General features: G+C 36.5%; 1 protein-coding gene and 2 pseudogenes across 8 annotated transcripts; all 3 read left to right on the forward strand.

The window, feature by feature from the left end:
* The first annotated feature begins 2,082 nt into the window (after positions 1–2,082).
* Positions 2,083–5,513, forward strand: LOC110756756 (uncharacterized). Of its 8 annotated transcripts, XR_015837042.1 has the most exons (7): positions 2,085–2,342; positions 2,518–2,565; positions 2,732–2,867; positions 2,970–3,058; positions 3,694–3,808; positions 4,525–4,652; positions 5,235–5,513. XR_015837042.1 is itself a non-coding variant. In XM_088255909.1 (5 exons), exons 1-3 carry the CDS (start codon positions 2,145–2,147, stop codon positions 2,860–2,862), a joined length of 384 nt encoding a protein of 127 aa, XP_088112035.1. In that variant the 5' UTR covers positions 2,087–2,144; the 3' UTR covers positions 2,863–2,867; positions 2,970–3,058; positions 3,694–5,513. The 8 variants fall into 8 exon arrangements, 1 of the variants encoding a protein (XP_088112035.1); XR_015837041.1 differs by having other exon boundaries at positions 2,083–2,342; positions 3,694–4,652; XR_015837040.1 differs by having other exon boundaries at positions 2,088–2,342; positions 4,525–5,513.
* A 2,903-nt stretch (positions 5,514–8,416) lies between these two features.
* Positions 8,417–11,266, forward strand: LOC110758552 (uncharacterized; annotated as a pseudogene).
* Positions 11,267–11,515: 249 nt separating this feature from the next.
* On the forward strand, positions 11,516–13,004 carry LOC148292838 (uncharacterized; annotated as a pseudogene).
* The last annotated feature ends 12,143 nt before the right edge of the window (positions 13,005–25,147 follow it).

Raw genomic sequence — 25,147 nt, forward strand, 5'->3', positions numbered from 1 at the left:
CTAATGAAGACTTTCCTCCCAAACTGTTTATTTCCAACGTGTATACTACATTTTCATATGAAAACCTCAACAAATTTTTCAAACTCTTCTTAATGCCTTTTACTCAATCATGCCGACAAGGCACGACAACATGAAGAAATGTCAATAGTTTACTAGAACAAGGATGCACACAAGGTGCTAAGTCTACATGAATTTAACATAATGCTCTGATACCAAGTTGACAGGACCCGACCCAAATTCCAGTTTGGAATCCAAGCCAAACCCTGTGTGTGTCCGACACTTGGCGAGTGCCGGGCACAAATGACCAAATTGCCCTTCTAACTAAAATCCAAACGTATTTCAAGTTTGACTTCTGCCGGAAATCCGGCAAAGTCTCCCTTGTAAATTGCTCATTTCCCAAAAATTTTACCTGACAAATAAACATATCTATATATATCCCAACTGCCAGCATGCATTCAATTTTCATCCAGACAAACCAACCACAATTAAACGGCCTCAGGCCTTTCGTAAACAAATAAAATGTCCTGCCAGTACCAACGGATTCAAAGATACAACACAAATACAATCATAGGTTCAAAATAACTTAACTGAACCACTTTTCAATCACTTGTTCTCGTGGCTGCACCTGGTAACTCTAGGTTGCCTACGTACCATCAACAAGGGATCAAGCCACACATAGTTCTTTCTCTTTTTATGTTGCACTTGCTTTACTCAAACAGAAACCGAACATGCATATTTGTATTTATATACCAATTTATACGTTGGTATAAGTCTTCACACCAGTTAAAAAAAAACATTGCAAATAAAGGTTTCCCTTTCACCTAGGTGTACCTATCATTATCTGTCAATTTCCTCGTGTCACAGTTTGTGACATGTCCTCGCTGGTCTCGGTAACACAGAGTCAATTCGAGCCGCAATCCTCACTGGACTCAGGAGACGTTTAGTCGACCTGATCCGCAATTCTAGAAAATTATACTACTATTCCTCATTACACCCTTAAAAACTCTGTTGCCATTATCCTTCTACTTTCCATGCCGTTCTTATTTTAAATATAAACATAATACAATAAAAATACTTGAAATCAAATAATTATGCTTGAAAGGTAAAATTCATAATAACTCATTCGTAAGCATTAAATAACACCTTAAACGCATAAAATTCATTTAGAAAACAAGAGCTCACTCACTAAACTTCTTCTTCTTATATATATAAGATAATAATAATAGAAATAGGAATAAAAGTAAAGATAATAATAAAATAAAAAGAAAATATAATTATATATGTATCAAGATAATAAATATTAAAACCTTTGCCCATAAAATCCTTAATTGTAATTTAAAAACATATGAAAACTTAAGTTCTCTCCACCTAGGCGTACCCCCAATCCTGATCCGTCAATTCCAGTATTATTCTGTCATTTCCAAATATCCCGTCAATTTCATATATCCGTCAATTCCATCCTCGCAGGCCTCGGAAATACAAAGTTAACCAAGCCGCATTCCTCGCAGGCCTCGGACACTCCAAGTCAACTCGAGCTGCATCCCTCATAGGCCTCAGGGGACCATTAGTCAGCCCGAGCCGCATTCCTCACACCACATGGTTCAAGCATCCCTGAAACTCGTGGGGCATTATCAGATATAACCAAATTGTTTCAAGGCAACTGGGGGGGTACTCCTAAGGTGGGTTTGAAAATCATATTCTGAAACTTATCTTGATATTCCTCTTGTTTCACAAGTCTTACTTAAATTCTCTTCCCGACTTTTCGATTAACAACCGATTCTGATACTATGATAATAACCTTAATAACAATAAATAATTAGGTACATAAATAAATAATTAACCAAATAAATAACCACTACCCAATCCATATACTATACTTATAATCATAACAATATCATCTATATATATAACGCAAAAGGCAGAGAATGGTGAAACATTCAAAAACCCCAAATATGCCCTTTGTCTAAGAAAAAAATAAAAGCATACAATTTTAATTAAAAGAGGGTGAAATAGTAAAACGCCATTGATTTATTAAAAAAAAGAAAAGAAAAAAAAATAAAAAAAAAATCGTGTTGTGCTTAACTCGCAGGAGAAGACGGTTGCCTAGAAAATCAAAACAGCTGAAGAACGTGGAGAAAAAATCCATGGGTTCAGAACCCACGAAGCTGGCGGTTTCCACAATTTCAGAACCCATCACCACCATGTTACTTATATTTTCTTCCTCCACTTTACTGGCATCCTTTTCTGCTTCAGAAACCGAAATCGCGAGTAACCACAGTGTAAAGACTGAGCAGATTTCTGTTTCGCTTTCAGCCAATTACGACTCTGTTTGGATCTCCTGGGTATAGGTTTTGATTTTGTTTTGTTTTATATTTTTTGATTTTGTACTTGGGTTTACAGCTGTAAGCTTTAAGCTTTGTCGTAAATGGAATTTCTTGGCTTTCCAATTGAAAAGTTTTGATTTTTTATTTTTGGCCAATTGGGTTGTTCATGAATTTTTGTTGCCGGCCTGAGCAGATTTCTGTTTCGCTTTCAGCCAATTACGACTCTGTTTGGATCTCCTGGGTTACAGGTTTTGATTTCGTTTTGTTTTATATTTTTTGATTTTGTACTTGGGTTTACAGCTGTAAGCTTTAAGCTTTACCGTAAATGGAATTTCTTGGCTTTGCAATTGAAAAGTTTTGATTTTTGATTTTTGGCCAATTGGGTTGTTCGTGAATTTTTGTTGTAGGGGAATCGCAAATTGGCTACAAGATAAAGCCATTGGACCCCAAAAGTGTGGCAAGTGTTGTTCGTTATGGGAAGCTGAGATATCCACCAACGCATGAAGCAGTGAATTCTGCGAATCTTCTGCTTCTTTGAATTTTGTGGGTTTGCAATTGGGTTTCAATTTCTTATAAATTTTTAATTCTTTTTCGGGGATTAATCTCTCTCTCTCTCTCTCTCTCTCTCTCTCTCTCTCTATCCAGGGGGTTTGGCATCATATATCAAAACTGCTAGAGAACTCTTAGCCAATTCAAAAGCTGGAAAGAACCCATTTGACGGCTTCACACCTTCTGTAAGTGTACATAGGTTTCATATATTTAAATATTATATACATCGGATAAAGTTGATGATCTCTGTCTTTCTCTGTGTCTACTAACACAGAGAACTGTAAGTAAACTTGATATGTTAAACCGCCTGATCATATGATTTCTATTTCTAATGGTCTGTGCTATTAAAAGGAAATAAGCCAATTAGAAAACTACCCCAGTAACATATCAAGTTTAACTATGTCTCCAGTTTTCTAATTCGTTTTACACTGTAATTAAACATTCTCTGGATAACTGGTATAAAACCATTGATACATATGATTTCATTTGATGTGGCTGTGCTATTAATATTGTTTATAGAACATTGGTTATTAAATGACTTCTGATCGACAGCATGAAACTTGATAGAGTGATACTTGAGCAATGACATTTCAGGTTCCAACAGGTGAAACATTGACTTTTGGTCATGTCCACTATTATTTGGGTTAAATTGGGAAATTTGTTATATACCCTGGTGGTTGTTTATACCTTTTGCTTGACTTACAAGCTGTTTTTAGATGTGCTGAACTGAAACTGGAGTTCTTTTTATTAATGCATGTATATTTCTGATATTTCATTCAAGGTGTGCTGAACTGAAACTGGAAGTTCCTTTTATTTGCAGAAAGCGGAAATTGCCTCGAAAGAGAAAAATAGGGCATCTGCTGTTGCGCTGAACTCTGAGATTCGAACGCGCGATTGCTAGAGGAGGTTCCCAGTTGCATAGGTTGGCTGTAAAGGTCAGCATTTACTATTTTAATGATTTTTGGCAATGTGAGCATTTGTAATTGTGCATTTCGTTAAATTGTTTGAGTTCCGCGAATGTTCTGCTTCTTTGAATTTTGTGGGTTTGCAATTGGGTTTCAGTTTCTTATAAATTTTTAATTCTTTTTCGGGGATTAATCTCTCTCTCTCTCTCTCTCTCTCTCTCTCTCTCTGTGAGAATAGATGCTCATTGAGCCACCCACAATCTAACAGTGGGATCTTTACTTCTCTCTCTCTCTCTCTCTCTCACTCTCTCTCATTTTTGGTTCCTGATAGAATTTTTGCTTCAATTTCTGCTCTTTTAGGCTTATTCAATGAAGAAAGCATTTAGGTTTGATCTGTTTACTATCTCTAATTTTTGGATTCTAATGGAGATGATGTGGCTCATAGAATCAAAGCACGATAGGTATAATGGAGGGTTTTGTTAAGCATATGAAAAACAGATAATTTCATTGATCAAGCCTGGGCATGTGCACACCATCAACCATTCTATATGCTTTGGAACAAAGTTGGTTTTATAGAAAATTCAAAGACCATAATTTATTCATGATTTAAACATTGTAATTAAACATGCTAGATAACACCATTGCCTTAAAAGGGCAGTGTTTTTGGAAAATGTTGTTTTGCTGGTGGGTTCCGATACTATTTTATTTTATATTTTCAATTGTCTTCTGATTGAAATTCACTACAGGTGACTCGGCTTAATTCAAGCTATCCAGGGGGTTTGGCATCATATATCAAAACTGCTAGAGAACTCTTAGCCATGAAACTTGATAACATGAAACTTGATAGAGTGATACTTGAGCTATGACATTTCAGGTTCCAACAAATGAAACATTGACTTTTGGTCATGTCCACTATTATTTGGGTTAAATTGGGAAATTTGTTATATACCTTGGTGGTTGTTTATACCTTTTGCTTGACTTACAAGCTGTTTTTAGATTGTTTTGTTTATCTGATCAGCTGTGTAACTTAGGATGGTGTTGGTTTTCATGCAAATTGACTAAAAAAATGGGCTTAGGTTTTCATATAAAACAAATGACAAATATAAAAAAAGCAATGCAAACTAATACAAGAAGGCAACCAAGTTAAAAACTTTACTTAGGAAATGGTTTTATATCATTTTGTAAAATGAGTCTTTTAGGATTTCGAATTATACCCTCTGACAAACTTTGCTCCTTTAGTGCTCTGCCTACTCTTTTTAACTCATTCAATTGGTTTCAATTTGATTGATTTTAAATCTACATTTCTCAACTTTAACCAGTTGTCTTCATCACCCAAATAAAAATGTCCAATTGGTTACATGTTTTAATTCTGGGTTTTGTTTTCATTTGTTTTCTTTTGTTTCTGCTGAATTGAAATTACCCCTATTTTGATGTTGCTCCTAATCTCATGTTGTAGGATTCTCTTCCAACGATCTATCCATTGATAGTTATGGGTATACGCTCACATTCACCTACCTTTACATTACTTTCTTCGTTTGCTAATTATACTTTTTTATCGAAAAAAGGAGCAAGCAGCTGAAAGAAGAACAATGAAAACATTGAACAGGGAAAATCATTTTGCTTGCTCCTTTGTATTTGATTATTATTATACAAACCAAAACAATGAAGACTACAACCTCGACATGCTCAAGGTTGAACTTTGCAATATATGTATTATATTTTGTTTTGTAATTAACTAATCATTTGTATTAATAACCAATCTTTTGTATTAATAATCGATGTACCCTTACTTGATTTATATAAGAAGTTCATTTTCAACGTATGAGTTAATGCCTTAACTTCAATAATCGATGTACCCTTATTTGATTTATATAAGAAGTTCATTTTCAACGTTTGAGTTAATTCCTTAACTTCAATTTTTATGTAAAGGTTTAAAAAAGACAGTCCCGATCTCTTGGACCACGGGAGTCCAAGAGATTATGGTCACCCACCGTTGGATATTAATCTAATGGTTCAAAAAAGTTTCTTAAAAGGAATTCAAGAGTAAGTGAATCGTTGAATTTACATCCAACGGTGAGTGACCACAAATCTCTTGGACCCCTGTAGTCCAAGAGATCAGGACTATTAAAAAAGATATACAACCATTTATTTTTTGGAAAGGTTTATATAGCCATTTTAAAGATATTTCGGCATGTGAAAAATATATTCGTTGTAACATAAATCAAATATTAATGCATTGTCGTTATATAAGGAGATGTGTAAAATGTTAAAGCATAAATTCCGAATCTATTTAAAGATAAGCTATTGAAATTTAAGAAATTTAAGGTCTTTTCTGTAAGTATCTTACGCCACAAGAGGCAATATGGAATTATAAAAAAAAAAAACTAGATTGACATTAATAAAAAAACATTATCTAATTAAAATATTTGGCAATTATTATATAATAACTAAAATCAAATACATGGGCAATTATTATATAATTAAATTAATGTTAATTACCTAATAGTAATAAATATTGTAGTTATTAATGGAGCGTGCACACAACCGTTCAAGAGAATGGCAACAATCAATGAGCTCTTCACAACGTCGACATTATCTAGCTCGCCGGCGTGCAATAGCTCAAGGAAAGCGACCAATAATGAACAATGTACGTGATTGTCACACTGAAGGAGGCCCCAGTAATATAGAAGAGCGACATCCAGGTATTTCATGCATTAACAGTTTGTGCTTGACTTGACAACTTGCCAAAAAGTTTTTTGTTGGATTCATCAAATTAATATTTGTACGCTTAGTGTATTTTCAATGTTAATTTTACGGTATTGAATTATAGACAAGTAGTGAATATAATTAATACAAATCTTGACATTTTACACTCATAAAACTTAAATTCAATACATTTAATAGAACAAGTTCAATACGAAGGGGAGAGTTCAACGGTTGCTTCGCATATTGTTGCGTAGATACAGCTTCACCAAAATGGATTCAGTTGCATCCTCAACTTGTGATACTCGCAAGTGCACGAACCGTTGGTAGTTTAGCGTATGTAAGTGCGAGGTCGATTCCACAGGGATTGGTGATTGAATGATCCAATTTAGTTTCCCTACACAAAATAGAAACAAAAACAAAGAACATAAAACAAGGAAGAAAGAAATAAGTAACTCAAGCAAATAAGTTCCCAAGTTCAATTTAGATTAATGGATTGATTCTAGCTAAAGTATGATTAAGCCATGGTGTGTGGTCATAACCTTGTGTTCCTAATTCCCTAATTTGATCATTTGTTGTCTAACCTAAAATTAAGCATTAGGAACCCATTAAGCATAGAAGAACATTTTAAACAACCAAGTATGTATCTAATCCTTGTTGTCGAATGTCCATACATACTCTTCCTATTCATAGTTCAATTCGAATTAAAGCTTGGTGTATACTCTTAATTCAAACCAAGATAGCTAACATGCAAGCCTAAATGGTGATCAATCATTCAAACTAGCATATTAACTTATAAGCATAATGAATAAGAACATGAACCATAATTGAAACTTGGAAACTAATCAAACTTGAAACTAAAGAAAAGAATTTACATAATGAAAAGTAAAGTGGAACTAAGAAAAACTTAAGGAAAATTTCAGCACAAATATTTCATTACTACAATTGAAAACTAGAAAATGAAACTAAGAGAATTTGAGGGAGAGAAGGGAGGGGAGCTCTAGAGAAGTGTTTGAGAGCTCCCCCCCTTGGGGTGTGTTTACAAGCTTAGAGAACTTCCCTATTTATAGGCCTAGGGGAAGTGAAAATCTGAATTCAATATGGCTAATGCATACAACACTTGTTTTATAAAATCTGAAATGGTTGATGCACTTGTATTAGAAAATCTAAATTGGGTGATGCACTTGTATTAGAAAATCTTGAATTGGTTGATGCACTTCACCAATAGATCCCACCAGCAGCCCTAGCTCATCTTCATGTCACCATGACCAAGCTTCCAACCAGAAATGATAGCTCATACCTAGCTCACCATGACCAAGCATCCAACCAGCACATGCTGAGGTCAGCATGACCAGCAACTTCAAGGGCTTACAACTTGGGCCTCTCTTAATCAAATTAGGACTTTAAGCACTCGAAATTGAAGTTTAGAATGTCTTCTTTCCAGCCATATGTTATTTGGGCCAATCCAAGGTCGGAGGAAGAAGTTAAGGCCGAAACAAATTGCTAACTCATTTTCCGCGCTGATAAGATCCATCCTGAGCATGGTTCTGTGTTTGCTAGGTAACGGACTCCAGATTTATCCAATGGGGCTGAATTTTGGATATGTTATAGTACACACCAATTGGAACAACTTTCATGAAGAATGTGGCCTCATTCGAGCTATGTAGGTTGTTGAAACAAAGCTTGCAATATGACCTACGGAACTGGACTGGCAGGGGGCTGTAGCCAAAATGAGTTTGTCTTTAAGCTCTTCATCCATTCATCCAAATTAGGCCTTAACATGCTTGAATTGCATGAATTATGCTCTCTAAAGCCATCATTATTACCCAAAGCTCAATGAACTGAAAGATAAACACAAAAAGGATTAAAAGCACAAGTTTAACTAAAAAACATAACCAAATCATAAGCTAGAAGGGTACAAAATGATATACAATTATGAACCGATCACATATCAACAATCCCGGTGAACAATCTACTAGAATGCGTTTAACACATATAAGACAGTTGGCACGTTCAGATAGGCCGCAATTTCCTGATGGTCTTCAATTACTTTCTGCTTCCAATGGTGAGCTCAGTAGATACCTATTTTAAACACATTAGTACTACACAATTTTAAGTTTATAAATAAAATCTTATACTGAAAAACCAATATTGATTAATACAAAACAGAAGTGGCTGAGGATACATTACATCTTCGTGAAGGCCAACACAACAATGTCATGCATGATGTGCAACATGTAAGGAGAGCGATGAGAAACTACAATTGTGCCAAAAATTATAATGAGAACATGGGTGTCCTAGGATGTCAATTACCAATTTCCACCACATGTTCGAAGTGCAATGCACGATTATTCCCACGAGAGACATTTAGTATGTGTTGCTCTGGTGGAAAAATTGTTTTACCTCATATACAATCTCCACCAGAAATGCTGGCTCTTTTCTCTGACCAAACAACTGAGGGCAGACTCTTCAGACAAAACATTCGTGTCTACAACAATGTTTTTTCATTCACTTCAATGGGTGTACATGTTGATGAAAGAATAAATTTTGGTGGACGTGGGATTTATACCTTTCGTGCACAAGGTGCAATATATCATAAGATTGGTGGACTTTTACCGAATGAAGGTACTACACCGCGATTTCTATAGGCTTACATATGCGACACCGAGCATGAAGTTGAAAACAGAATGACTCAAAGTGAAGTTTTAGATAGAATTGTGGTTGAGAAGATACAACGAATTTTGAATCAACACAATCCTTTGTGCATACATTAAGAAGTCTCGGACAACTCCAAGATTTGCCAAGGTGCAGGCTCATTATAAAAGAGCAACCTTCTGATCGACGTCAATACAATTTACCATCGGCATCACAAGTTGCTGCAATTATAGTAGGAGGGGATGATATGGTGAATCGAAATGGAAGAGATATTATTGTTGAGACAATTAGTGGAAGACTTTGGAACGTCCAAGATTGTGTTGGATTCTATGACCCACTACAATATCCATTATTGTTACCGTACGGAACATATGGGTGGGATATTAATACTCATGATGATAACGGAAGAGGTGTATCATGTTGTGACGATTATCCTTACATGTTACAGGTTTGTACTTGAAATATAATTTCTTTTCCAACTAAATATTGAAATATTACATCCAATTGACCGGCTAAAGACTGATTTGCAGATACGTGAGGGTGGATCATCACTTTTGCTTCGAGGGGGTCGTCTCTTACAACAATATATTGTAGATAATTACGTAAAAATTGAATCTCAGAAACTTAGATGGATGCGTTCAAATCAAGAAAAAATACGAGCTGAGCTTTACCAAGGACTCCAAGACTCTTTAAATAGAGGGGTGAATAATGCAGGTACATATTTAATATAAATTGTTTTTTTAAAATATAAATATACAGTTCCAAGTTTGTGTAAAACATTTATTAAGCACAAATGACAATGGATCAGGTAACATCGGTCGTAGAACCATTCTGCCATCATCCTTTGTTGGAAGCCCACGTGACATGTACCAACGGTATCAAGATGCCATGACTTTGGTTCAAAGATTTGGCAGGCCAGATCTATTCATTACCATGACATGCAACCCAAATTGGGAAGAAATTAAGAGAGAATTACTCCCTGGACAAACGCCACAAGATCGTCCCGACTTACTCACTAGAGTATTTCGTGCAAAATTAGAGGAACTAAAAGAAGACATCAATGGGAAAGGGGTATTAGGTACTGTTGTTGCTTATGCATACATTATTGAGTTTAAAAAACGGGGTCTTCCACATGTGCATATGTTGGTTGTGTTAGATGAAGATGATAAGCTCAATAACCCTGATGATTATGACCAAATTGTTAAAGCTGAAATACCAAATGAACATGAAGAGCCTCAACTTTACAATGTGGTATTAAAACATATGATTCACGGTCCATGTGGAATTCAAAATCCACAATCTCCCTGTATGAAAAATGGAAGGTGTAAAAGAAATTACCCTAAATCATTTGCTGCATCCACTATTCAAGGGAATGATTCATATCCAATTTATCGAAGGCAAGGAAATCGCATGCCTGTCCCACTTGATCGACGAGGAAATATAACGGTTGATAATAGTTGGGTTATTCCATATAATCCTTGGTTGTTGTTGAGGTATGACTGCCACATTAATGTTGAAATATGTGCAAGCATAAAAAGCGTCAAATATTTATATAAGTATGTTTACAAAGGTCCAGACAGAGTGGCACTCGAGGTTCAGCCAGATCCAGTTTGTGATGAAATACGACAGTTTGTTGATGCAAGATGGGTTTGTGCACCAGAGGTGTTGTGGAGGATATTCAAGTTTGTAATCAATCGGATATACCCAACTGTGGAGCGCTTACAAATACATCTTCCTAATATGCATCAAGTTCGATTTCAATATGACCAGACTATTGCAAATATTCTGACAGACGAGAGACTTAACAAGACAATGCTCACTGAATTTTTCACTTTGAATCGTAATGATACAGAAGCAAGGAGATATTTGTATAGGGAGATCCCTGAGCATTATAGATGGATTCGTTCTGGAAGACTTTGGTCTAAAAGAAAGAATCGTCTCAGGGTTATCAGGCGAATATATACAGTCTCACCCGCTGAAGGTGAGAAATTTTACTTACGCATACTTCTGAATCATGTCAGAGGAGCCACATCATTTCTAAATTTAATGACAGTTGGTGGCGTTTTGCAACCAACGTTTAAGGAGGCAGCAGAACAACAAGGTTTGTTAGAAGGAGACGATAGTATTTGACAATGTTTGCTTGAGGCCTCTACAATTCGGATGCCATCGGCCTTAAGAAGATTATTTGTCACCATTTTGGTATATTGTGAACCAGTTGGTGTCCGAACATTGTGGGATGAATTCTATCCATGCATGATTGAAGATTATGCTTTCCTAAATAACTTAAGTTGCAATGTTGTTGTGAACAGACTTTTACGTGACTTAAACACACTTCTGGTATAGTTTAACAAGAATATCAAGGACTTTGATTTGCCCCAAATGACAACAGACGTAGTTTCTGCAATGCCTAGATGTATTGAAGACGAACTCTCACACGGTATTTCACAAGAAGATCTTCTTGCAATTGAACGTCTTAATGACGACCAAAAGTCTGCATTTAACATAATAATGGACACAATTGAACGATGTCAGAATTCAATTTTTTTTTGTGGATGGTCCAGGTGGAACTGGAAAAACTTACTTATACCGTGCATTGTTAGCAAACATGAGAAGGTTGGGCCATATAGTATTAGCAACAGCAACATCTGGAATAGCAGCTACAATATTACCTGGTGGGAGAACGACACATTCTAGATTCAAGATACCACTTAGCCCAGATTCATCATCTACATGTTCGATCAGTAAACACTCTGATTTGCCAAAGTTAATACAAAAGGCAAAGGAAATTATTTGGGATGAAGCAACGATGGCACATCATCATGCCTTTGAAGCACTAGATCGAACTTTCAGAGACATAATTGATGTTGACTTACCATTTGGGGGGAAAACAATGATCTTTGGGGGAGATTTTCGACAAGTACTTCCTGTTATTCCTAAAGGAACAAAGTCGGAACTGATCCAGGCCAGTGTGGTGAAAGCATCATTTTGGTCACAAGTAAAGATTTTGAAACTTAGACAAAACATGAGATCCAGGAATGATCAACAATTTTCACAATTTTTACTTCGTGTTGGTGATGGGGAAGAACCTGTCGTTGGAGATGGTATGATAAGAGTACCTGAATGCATGGTAATGCCATGGGAGAATGAGTTATCCATCAATGAGTTTATTTATCAAGTTTTCCCTAATTTGGAGGATCATATAAATGATGCAAGTTACATGGTGGAAAGGGCAGTGATAACTCCTACAAATGAAGATGTTGACATGTTGAATGAAAAGATGATCAATATGTTTCCAGGCGAAGAAGAGACAATGTATTCGTTTGATTCAGTTGAGGATGACACGAGGAATTTGTATCAGCCGGAATTCTTGAACTCAATTTGCATTGGTGGGTTGCCACCACATAAGTTAACTTTGAAGAGAGGTGCTCCAATCATGCTTCTCAGAAATACTGACCCAAAATTGGGATTGTGTAATGGAACAAGATTATTATGTCGTGGGTCGTACCAAAATCTCATTGATGCTGAAATTCTAACTGGACAATCTGTTGGGACCAGAGTTTTTCTACCACGTATCCCTCTAAAGACAACTGAGACTGCTGGGCTACCATTTGAACTAACAAGAAAACAATTTCCAGTGAAGTTGAGTTTTGCTCTCACTATAAATAAATCTCAAGGTCAAACAATACCACATGTGGGTATTTTTCTTCCAGATCACGTTTTCAGTCATGGACAATTATATGTGGGTTTATCGAGGGGTGTTTCAAAGTCGACTACAAAAGTGTTAGTGAAAAAAGGGTCAATAACCGGTCAAGAAGGCGTTTTCACTCGGAATGTGGTGTACAAAGAAGTCCTACTTCATTCGAACTAATGATGGCGATTAAAAATAAGTAAGCATAATTTTAATCACGAATACCTTTTCAAATAACCACAACATGTTATTATCATTTATTGTTGTAATTGTTTGTTTGTTGTTACTTGACTCAAAGAGTTACATTAGTTACATATACCAATTTTGTAATTCTACGAGTTAACATTTAACATTTACCAATTTTGTCTTTTTCTTTCTAAATTTAACATTTTGTATTCCAATATTGATAGGAAAAGTGGACCGTCATCGGCTTACAAATAGAGTTCATGTTGGTTTGGTTCAGCGTGTTAATACAACAAATGATGATAACAAGGTAAACTTTTTTTATTTTTCAGCAAGTACAACATTAAAAGTTATGTTTCTGTAATTTATTTAAATCCTTATTTAAGAGTATGTAACCTTCCTATTGCTTATGATTGTACATGAAAATAGTGTATTTGACAAAATCTCATACCAGGATGCAGAGTGTAATAGGCATGTTTCAGTTGTCTCTTCGGGTTGGAGTTATTCGATTACAATGAACAACAGTGATCTTAGTCTTCTTGTTTGTACCAAAATTTGCACTTTTTTGCCAAAACTCTTCATTCAAGCCAGTCATCAACATTCTTGGAAATTGGGCCAAGAAACATCGGGCCTGTCATTTAAGGCCCAGAAAGAAAAGACAGAAATCAAGCCCAAGAGATTTCGGATCCCGAGAGCCCAAAATCCAAAGAAGCCCCACCCGAAATGAATCAAGATCAAGCTGAATAGAAATGGGCTTCAGGAAAACCAACCTTTGGTTTATACAATTCAAAAGGAACAAAACAAAATGATTAGAACCCATGTGCAACACCTTTTGAAAAGTCAGCAAATTCAACCAAAAAGATAACAGGGACATGCGTACGTGAAGAAAGAGAAGACATTTCTGGAAAAGCCTTGCCACTAGGTACCACCAGGAGATTGTATATTCAAAGATAATGTTTTCTCCTCAAAATGCGCAGGCCATAGGAGAAAAAGCAGGGAAATGGAATGATGAAGAATGATGGTAGAAATGAAAGGGACATTTCTACGTGAAAAAAAGGGGAGAGATTCTAAAAGGGCCTTGCCCCCAGGAGATTGTATATTCAAAGATAATGTTTTTCTTCTCCAAATGCGCAGACCACAGGAGAAAAGCAAAAAATGGAATGATGAAGAAAGATGGTTTCTGAGTGCTCATCAGCCCGAATTGATCTGGCAAAAATAAGCCACCCACACCCACTCACGTTCAATATTTCCTATAAATATGAAGAGAGGGTGAACGCATCAAGGATACCCAATCAACCAATCAAACAATCAAAACTGCCAAGGGCAAAACAATCAGTTCACTGATCATTCTAGCCTTCAATAGAAGCAAAGCCAACAAAGGTACCAAGGACCTTCAAAGCTATCCTTGAGATTCTGCTCAGAATTCCCAACCACTCACAACTCAACTTGATCATAGCTCTGCCAATTTCAGCATTGGTATCGATTTCCAGCTAATATTTTTTAGCTGAAGGTGCAGCCAATCCAGTCCAGCCACACAATCCAGTGCAGTACAGCCTGACCAAAATAGCCTCATAAATGGCATTTCAGGCAGAATTCGAAGTCCAATATTTTGATGTATTTCCGGACTCAGCAGTTCCTTTTATTTACTGTATTTCAAATAGTTCTCCTTAAACTTGTTTTTATTTTCAAACACATGTATTTTTGCTTCACTTCCCAGTTTTATTTAGATAAATTATGAAGTCCTTACCAGTCTAAGGCATAGAAAAGAACTTACTTTGGAGATATTCCTCACCCAAATTCACAATCGTTTGTTCACAGTTAATAGCTTGGGGCGCAAGTTATTTTTTACTCTCAAGTCTGTTAGAATTGAAAAATTGCTAACGGTGGCACGCTCGACACACAAAGAAAGTTAATTTATTGACCAACCATGGTCTTTGGATTAATGGGGAACTTTACCCTACCATCACAGAAAAAAAACGGGTGAACAATTTGGCACGCCCAGTGGGACTTCTAAATAAGCATATTACCGACAATTTTGTTGGTGTATGAATATTGGAAGTGCAAGCTTGGAAATACAGGTTATCATGGTAGGACATTGAAGCATGAATTACGATGACTATGATTCGGAAGATAGCGATGAGTGGCAAATTCAGCATGAGCCAAATGGCGAACAGGGTTGCAGGTCTTACCTAGGTTACCAAGATAACCAAAGTTATTATTCTGAAAAGAATAATAGCCAACTTAGGTACCTATCATATAGCCAGAGCAGTGAAAGTTATTATTCTGAAAGGAATAATAGCCAAGATGGCTACAGATTAGCTTGCTCAGACAACTAGGACATCACAGGTTATTCTCCTGGAAAGAATAGGAGCCCACAAGGTTGTCAGGAACAAACTCCATATGTTCAAGATACCTATTCAAGTAGCGGAGGAAGCCAAGGTTATGGTTACAACATTAATAATGTTGAGTATAACCAACATGGTGGCTATGAATATGGTTTTGGTCATTATGATTATTTGCCAAATTATGGTGATGAAAATTATGATGATCAAACTTATTTTAATGGTTACAAAGAGCCATTTTGTGGTTCTAGTAGCCAACAAAAGCCAATATGTCGTTCTACTTCTAGCCATGTTTCAAAGAAGCTCCATAAAAATTCAGACATAACACATGTGAAACCAAATTTTGGTTCCAACATGTATAGTGTTGATGCTATTCATGAAGAAAGAGCTAAAACCCAAAGGCGTACAGAAAAGTTAGAAGTCATGATCAAATTCCATGGAGCCCTCACCCAGTTGACTGAACAATGGAAAATACGCCAAGAGGAATTGAAAGAGCTCCATAAAGGATTTAAAAAGTTCAGAAAGGAGGAGGACAAGGCTCGGCAAAAGCGCCATCAAAAGAGGAAAGAGAATAAAATCATGACCAACTCATTATCCATTGGTGGTGAGTCACAAATTTTTCCAATTTTGGAGGAAAAGATGGAGAAAACTTTAATGTTTCAAGAGCAAAAAAGTGATGAGGTTTCTCTTTCAAGTGAGTCACCAATTCCCCCAATCGTTGAAAAACAAATTGTGGAATGTTTGGTGATTCAAAAAGGAAAATATGATGAAAAACCAAAGGGGGAAGACCCACAAATTACTTTCTATGAAGACCAAAATATGGTTGAAATAGAAAATTCAAAGATTGACATGATTATGGGTGACAAAGCCAATTTGTCAAAGCCACCAATGGCTATGTTGGAAAATACATCCAATTCTGGCCAAAATACAACCATACTTGGGGGGCAAGAGAATTCATCTTATTCGGAGCCAAATGAGTAGGAAAATTCCACCACTTTTCTTGCTGAATCACTTCATGGCCTACAAAAACATGAGATTCATGTTGAAAATGCAAGAAAATCAAGGCTTGGAGTGAAACATGGTTGGCCTCCCCCTATGGTGCAAGGTTTGAGTGCTCTATTTTAGCTAAACTAATGAATAAATTCAGCCAGAACTGGTGGCAGAATTGTAATTTTCAGCCAGAATTGGTGGCAGAATTGTAATTTTCAGGCAGAACTTGGTGGCAGAATTGCAATTTCAGCTAAAATTGGTGGCAGAATTACAATTTCAGCCAGAATTGGTGGCAGAATTGTAATTTTCAAGTCAGAATTGGTGGCAGAATTGCAATTTCAGCCTGAATTGGTGGCAGAATTGTAATTTTCAAGTCAGAATTGGTGGCAGAATTGCAATTTCAGCCAGAATTGGTGGCAGAATTGTAATTTTCAGGCAGAATTGGTGGCAGAATTGCAATTTCAGCAAGAATTGATGGCAGAATTGTAAATTCAGCCAGAATTGATGGCAGAGTTGTAAATTCAGCCAGAATTGGTGGCAGAATCGTAATTTTCAGCCAGAACTGGTGGCAGAGTTGTAAATTCAGCCAGAATTGATGGCAGAACAGCCAGAACTGAGCCAAAACACTGCCAAAACAACCAGAACTGAGCCAAAACACTGCCAAAACAGCCAGAACAGGGTCAAAATGGTCTCGAAACACGCAAAAATGGGCGAATAGCACCATAATTTTGGTAGGATTGCTTGAATTCACGGAGATTCGGGGGCATATTGTCAAAATTAGCATCAAATTCTACTTTCATATGGCCATCCATCCACATACTAATCGGAAAATTTTGCTAAAGCTATACTTTTTCATGAATTTTTGCCCAAATTCATAAAAAACTCGGGGGCATTGTTTGTACCAAAATTTGCACTTTTTTGCCAAAACTCTTCATTCAAGCCAGTCATCAACATTCTTGGAAATTGGGCCAAGAAACATCGGGCCTGTCATTTAAGGCCCAGAAAGAAAAGACAGAAATCAAGCCCAAGAGATTTCGGATCCCGAGAGCCCAAAATCCAAAGAAGCCCCACCCGAAATGAATCAAGATCAAGCTGAATAGAAATGGGCTTCAGGAAAACCAACATTTGGTTTATACAATTCAAAAGGAACAAAACAAAATGATTAGAACCCATGTGCAACACCTTTTGAAAAGTCAGCAAATTCAACCAAAAAGATAACAGGGACATGCGTACGTGAAGAAAGAGAAGACATTTCTGGAAAAGCCTTGCCACTAGGTACCACCAGGAGATTGTATATTCAAAGATAATGTTTTCTCCTCAAAATGTGCAGGCCATAGGAGAAAAAGCAGGGAAATGGAATGATGAAGAATGATGGTAGAAATGAAAGGGACATTTCTACGTGAAAAAAGGGGGAGAGATTCTAAAAGGGCCTTGCCCCCAGGAGATTGTATATTCAAAGATAATGTTTTTCTTCTCCAAATGCGCAGACCACAGGAGAAAAGAAAAAAATGGAATGATGAAGAAAGATGGTTTCTGAGTGCTCATCAGCCTGAATTGATCTGGCAAAAATAAGCCACCCACACCCACTCACGTTCAATATTTCCTATAAATATGAAGAGAGGGTGAATACATCAAGGACACCCAATCAACCAATCAAACAATCAAAACTGCCAAGGGCAAAACAATCAGTTCACTGATCATTCTAGCCTTCAATAGAAGCAAAGCCAACAAAGGTACCAAGGACCTTCAAAGCTATCCTTGAGATTCTGCTCAGAATTCCCAACCACTCACAACTCAACTTGATCATAGCTCTGCCAATTTCAACATTGGTATCGATTTCCAGCTAATATTTTTTAGCTGAAGGTGCAGCCAATCCAGTCCAGCCACACAATCCAGTGCAGTACAGCCTGACCAAAATAGCCTCATAAATGGCATTTCAGGCAGAATTCGAAGTCCAATATTTTGATGTATTTCCGGACTCAGCAGTTCCTTTTATTTACTGTATTTCAAACAGTTCTCCTTGAACTTGTTTTTATTTTCAAACACATGTATTTTTGCTTCACTTCCCAGTTTTATTTAGATAAATTATGAAGTCCTTACTAGTCTAAGGCATAGAAAAGAACTTACTTGGGAGATATTCCTCACCCAAATTCACAATCGTTTGTTCACAGTCAATAGCTTGGGGCGCAAGTTATTTTTTACTCTCAAGTCTGTTAGAATTGAAAAATTGCTAACGGTGGCACGCTCGACACACAAAGAAAGTTAATTTATTGACCAACCATGGTCTTTGGATTAATGGGGAACTTTACCCTACCATCACAGAAAAAAAAACGGGTGAACACTTCTAATTTTGAAAGAATGGAAAAAAAAAGAAAACAGAGCAGTAAGTATTGTTTGTTTGGAGAAATATTTACTTTACCTACCTATAAATTAATGATGACAAATGACAAATATAGGTGGCCTAAAAATCGTGCACTTGAGCAGCTCAGACATGCAAATGTTCGTCATATCATTTGGACCTACAAAACAGTTTGTCGGATTAGGTATTGTTTTTATTTCAAATTAGAAAGAAAAAAAATCATAACCTTGATGATGATACTCTAATTTTGTAACAACATTTTTCTTTTGGTATAGGAGAAAACTCAATCAAAGACATAAAGACTTTCTACGCCAGGTACTTCATATCACTTTAGCATCTCAAGTGAATGAGTTTACACTTTAATTTATTTTTATACTTTATATCACTTAGTATCTCAAGTGAATGAGTTTACACTTTAATTTATTTTTATACTCATATTTGTACCAGTTTTACAAACATCGTACCCGTTGCTATGTGGAGAAATTAGACCACAAAATTCAGGTAGCAAATCATGAAACTGTTCCGTTAATCCTCTACCAATTTCTTATTAATTGTTTTATTGTTAAACTTGGCTTCTTATATAGAAACGAAAGGATTTTGCCTTTGTCCCTTGACTTTTGAAAATGACACTATTTTTGGTACAGTTATCTTCCGATAATTGGAGTAGGCATGTAGCAAAGGATAAACTATCAAAATTGAAGGTGAGTATACGTGTTCCCAAATTATGCTAAAATTTTTCAATTACAAATTTAAAGGGGAGTGTTTAAACTTGGTCTCATCTCATGTTATTTATGTATAGATTGACAATGAAAAAGTCAAAGATCATTTAGAGAGGAACGGGTGGCGCAAGTGGTCTTGATCGTTGGATGTCTTCCTCCTATGTGCATATTATGAAAATATTTATGTCCATAATCTATTACTATGTGCTGTAGAATGAAAATATTATGTTACTTAAATTATTTGAGATTTTCCTATTAATGTTGGATTTGCTTTGGATAATATTAACGTGTGGGTAATTAATTGAATAAGAATCCCCCTAGCTCCTAAAGTTCATTAGACTAGCCTCCCTGCACGCGCTTCCGCACGTGCGAGAGCCTTTATTTAATCACGCGCGCTACGCGCGACTTCCAAAGTTCCATAAATATTTTTTCACAATTGTATTTATATAGATGTCTGTTTCAACAGTTTCATATTTTAATCGTGCGCGTGTGATAAATCATCGTGTTAAGAGTTTTCTTTTATCGCCCGTATTTTCCTAGACGTCCATCTTAGCAGTTTACACACTATAAAAGAAAAAAATAGGAACTGTTAAGATGGACTTCTAGCGCGCGCATGTGATATATCATTGTCTTAAAAACTGCAAAGATGGACATCTAGAAAAATACGAGCGATAAAGGAAAACTTTTAAGACGACGATATATCACACGCGTGCGATTAAAATATAAAACTATTGAAACAATTGCACGTGCGGCATCTATATAAATACAATTGCAAAAAAATATTTACGGAACTTTGGAAGTCGCGCGTAGCGCGCGTGATTAAAAAAAGCCTCTCGCACGCGCGGAAGTGCGTGCAGGGAGGCTAGAATGGACTTCTAGCCTCCTTTTTTGCATATAAAAGAAAAAAAGAAACTGCTAAGATAGATGTCTAGAAAAATACGGGGGATAAAGGAAAACTTTTAAGACGACGATATATCACACGTGCGCGATTAAAATATGAAACTGTGGAAATGGACATCTATATAAATACAATTGCGTTCAAAATATTCACGGAACATTGGAAGTCGCGCGTAGCACGCGTGATTAAAAAAGCCTCTTGTACCTGTTGACTTGGATAAGCAGTATGTACCACCACGTAATGCTTGGGTGCTCTGTGATGATTGTCATAAATGGAGGCGTATACCAGCTGAGCTTGCAGATGTTATAGATGAAATAAAGTGCACATGGTAAACCATTCATTTCTCATTTAACCATACAGAATCCATAAAAAGGGACAATTTAAGCATATGTTTTCCTTTTAAATATTGTTTTCCATATTTTTATAGGATCATTAGAGTTTACCCTATGCCATGGTAGGTAGAGCTATGGTTTAATACACTAGGATAAGGGGTGTTCACTTTGACTTAAAAAAAGGGGTATTTGACCTTTGATTTAATAGATCCTTTGAGTTTTTGGGATTGTTTGACCTTTGATTTAATAGATCCTTTGACACTAGGATAAGAGGCTTTTTTAATCACACGCGCTACGCGCGACTTCCAATGTTCCGTAAATATTTTGAACGCAATTGTATTTATATAGATGTCCATTTCCACAGTTTCATATTTTAATCGCGCGCGTGTGATATATCGTCGTCTTAAAAGTTTTCCTTTATCCCCCGGATTTTTCTAGACATCTATCTTAGCAGTTTCTTTTTTTCTTTTATATGCAAAAAAGGAGGCTAGAAGTCCATTCTAGCCTTCCTGCACACACTTCCGCGCATGCGAGAGGCTTTTTTTAATCACGCGCGCTACGCGCGACTTCCAAAGTTCCGTAAATATTTTTTTGCAATTGTATTTATATAGATGTCGCACGTGCAATTGTTTCAACAGTTTCATATTTTAATCGCACGCGTGTGATATATCGTCGTCTTAAAAGTTTTCCTTTATCGCCCGTATTTTTCTAGATGTCCATCTTTGCAGTTTTTAAGACAATGATATATCACACGAGCGCGCTAGAAGTCCATCTTAACAGTTCCTATTTTTTTCTTTTATAGTGTGCAAACTGCTAAGATGGACGTCTAGGAAAATACGGGCGATAAAAGAAAACTCTTAACACGATGATTTATCACACGCGCACGATTAAAATATGAAACTGTTGAAACAGACATCTATATAAATACAATTGCAAAAACATATTTATGGAACTTTGAAAGTCGCGCGTAGCGCGCGTGATTAAAAAAAGCCTCTCGCACGTGCGGAAGCGCGTGCAAGGAGGCTAGTTTAATGAAAAGTAATAACCTTTAAAGGGAATTCCATAACTTCAATTATCCACATGATATCCAACTACTTCTCGAAGGGTAAAACTACCTCGGAGGACGCATAGTCAACCGAGGGTTAAACTGCCCAAACTTAGTCAACCAGGCCCGCGGGATCCAAGATCTCCAAGTCCCGATCTGGGAGTTCCTATAGGTTCCACATACTTTACTAACCATGTCCCGGTTATCAGTTATTCAAACTTTAAATCAATGAATCGGAACATCCGAGGCTCCAATTCACGATCCGTGAAATCCTATACGATCCTAGGGGTGCCTCCATCATCATATATCAAATTGGAAGCGATCTAACGGTTTTAACATATCAAACCTTGATAACGCACAATAGGCAAAATTCATTCCAGGTTCAAACGGTATCCGAATTGGATTCCGAACAGACCTACGCGATCGTGACAACTAGAGGATCACATCGGGACACAATGCCCCTTTGCTACAGTGCCCACACGCCGCCACACGAGACGGCAACGCGTGAGTATCCTAAGCGATAGTAGCTGCCCGAAAAACTTCAAAATTGAGGGCCAAGATTCCTACCCTAGTTTCAAAACATTGATTGGAGCCATTTTTGTTCTTGGACCTACCCCAAAAAATGGCTGGAAGTAGCCGGAATTTCGAATTGAAAGGGTTTAGGGTGACGACTGAAGAAAATGCAAGGGAGGGGGAAATGACGGGGGAGAGAGAGAGAGAGAGAGAGAGAGAGAGAGAGAGAGAGAGTCAAATTTCAAAAATTACAATTTTGCCCCTGCCTAATTTCGATCGTAATTTCCTCGTTACAACTTGGATTCGAGCCCACTACGTGTCTACGAACTCATCTCAACGTGCTCTATAGCACGTTCCAATTGGAATTTTCAAATTCCTTCCCGAACTTAAAATGACCTTTTTGCCCCCTTTAATATTAATTAATATATTTAATTTTCAAAAACCTTAATTAATTCAAATCATTTTGTTTGATTATTTATTTCCATTTATTTTCTCATTTAAACTTATTTCCTCTTATTTTAATTATTTAATCTTCCCCGAATAAAAAAATCAACTAGTTAAACCATTTAAATGTTCCCAAGGTAAAATTGTCTTTTTCTTGAATAATTTAATATTTAACTATGAATTTAGGACCGGGTTATTGCAAATAAAAGAATATATATACTTTGAATTTAGGTCGTACTCGTTCTGGCTTGAAACCTAATATGCTAATTTAGTTACCATTATGGTCCAACAAATTCATCTCTTAAAAAAAATTTCTTTCATGGATACACAATTTATTTAATTTATCCCTTTCTACACATGCATTTCTAGAAAATGCGTTACATATAATCGTAGGTTTGGAGAGCACTAATAACTTAGAAATTAAGCTATATAGCTTGAATATGCACCTAGTTATACTAGGCATCAAATCGCAATCTTATTATGCTAACTTATTTACCATTGTAGTTCGATAAATTGTTTTGTTTGCAAAATCCATGCATGAACAATTCGTTAAAGTGATAGCAAAAAGTTTCTAAATTGCAGTTTGTATTGTAGTTTTTTCTCTAAGTGTTCATGACCCAATCTATTTTTTTTGTTATTATATATTTTTATTTTTATTGAAGTCCCAATCTCGTTGAATGTATTGGTTCTATAATTTTTCTATATAAATATTGGTTATGTAATTTGATGTGTTTTTTAAAATTTGTTACGATTCCAACAAAAAAAATTTTAAATTTTTTATGATGTTAAATAATCTAATAAACAGTAAATTAATTTTGAAATTAAAAAAAAATGAAGTCCAATGTTGTCTAGTGTGGCCTTGTGCTTTACTAAACAACTCAATAGGACTTTAAGTCTAGCCCAATTCAAGCCAGTCCGGTCTAACACTCCAAGTCCAATCCCAACCAGTCTAGTCCAGCCCACCAAACGGGGCCTAAATGTGATAGCAACCAACAAGGACTTTTTTGTGAACTTGGTTGGGTGTTTGACGTGCGGAGGACTCCCGATTGGGTCTAGTGTGGCCTTGTAATAAACAATGGGGCTGAAATTTGGATATGTTATAATAGACACCCATTGGAACGATGGCTATCAAGGATGTCTCCTCATCTGAGTTGTGTAGATCGCTGAAATAAGGCTTTCAAGGTGACCTATGAAACTAGACTGACAAGCGAGTGTAGCCCAAGTTGGGTTTGTCTTTAAGCTTATATTCCTCTCATCCCAATTAGCCCTTAACATGCATGGATTGCATCAAATGTGATATCTTGTTGTCTTAACCTACAAAACACAAAAAGAGAGGTAAGTAACTCAAAATAAAGAGAAACTGAGCAAAAACACTAAGTAAAGAAGACATGTAAATGTATGACATTATGAACTTATCAACTGTTGTTCATGATAGGCTTCATCATTGGGTTGGGCTGGGTCGGACCTTTGTAGGTTTCAATGTGCTTGGCTCAGTCCCGCCCATTTGGCCAGGCCTAATCAGGCTTTTCGAGCCAAGCGGGGCTTTGGCCCATTGAGACTAAACTAGTCGGCCCTTTTTTAATTTTTACAAAGTTTCTTTATATATATATATTTTTTTACACATTTTTAGACAACAATGAAATATGAAAAAAAAATTTCTTTTTCACATACATATAAATTGAATTCTCACTACATGTCTTTAGTATGTTTGGCTTCTTCTCCATTGACTCTAGTTTGTTTTGGTTTTTTTTTTTCTGCATTTCTTGGATTATTTATCCACATGTTTTGGATTATTTTGTAGCGTATGGAGTGAAACAACTTTTGCATGAGTTGAGTGCCTATAAAAGGAGTATAATTAACTTCTCCCCACTTAGCCATACATCAGAAATGATAATTTCCATGGGAATGGAATCGCGCGGTGGCCAAATTTTATTTCTTTAAGGTGTCATATTTTGCCATTACTCATTGCTGCTACTCACTGATGAGTGCTCTGCCTTGTTGTAGTTGAAACAAAGCTTTACAATTGACGAGTCTGCTTCTAGGGAACCTTTGTCTTATGCAAAGGTTGCATTTTGGACTCAACATGGTGGAGAGATGAGTAACTGTTGCTCATGGTAGGGTTCGTCATTGGGGTCGGGCCAGGCAATTGCTGGCGTTTTAATTTTTAGGGCAGAGCAAGGCTGGGCTGAGGTTTCAAAGTGCTTGGCCCAGGCCCGGCCAATAGGCATTAAGGGTCAAGTCGGGCCTTTTTAAATTTTTTCCATTTTATTTATTTATTTATTTATTTACACATTTTTAGACAACAATGAAAAGGGTATTTGGACTCAAATTAAAAAAGTAGCTGTTGGACTTTTTTTTTTGCCAACAGTTGGAAGTTTTATTTATTCAAGTCAACAATAACATCAAGAGCTAAAACACTATGGAGCCATGCTGGGCCAGATTGGTCCCAGACAAAAGAGCCCCCAACTCTAGAAAAGTAAGCAGCCACTTCCAGGGGC

This window comes from Prunus avium, chromosome 7 (assembly GCF_965620075.1).
Source record: "Prunus avium chromosome 7, drPruAviu1.hap1.1, whole genome shotgun sequence".
NCBI lineage: Eukaryota > Viridiplantae > Streptophyta > Magnoliopsida > Rosales > Rosaceae > Prunus > Prunus avium.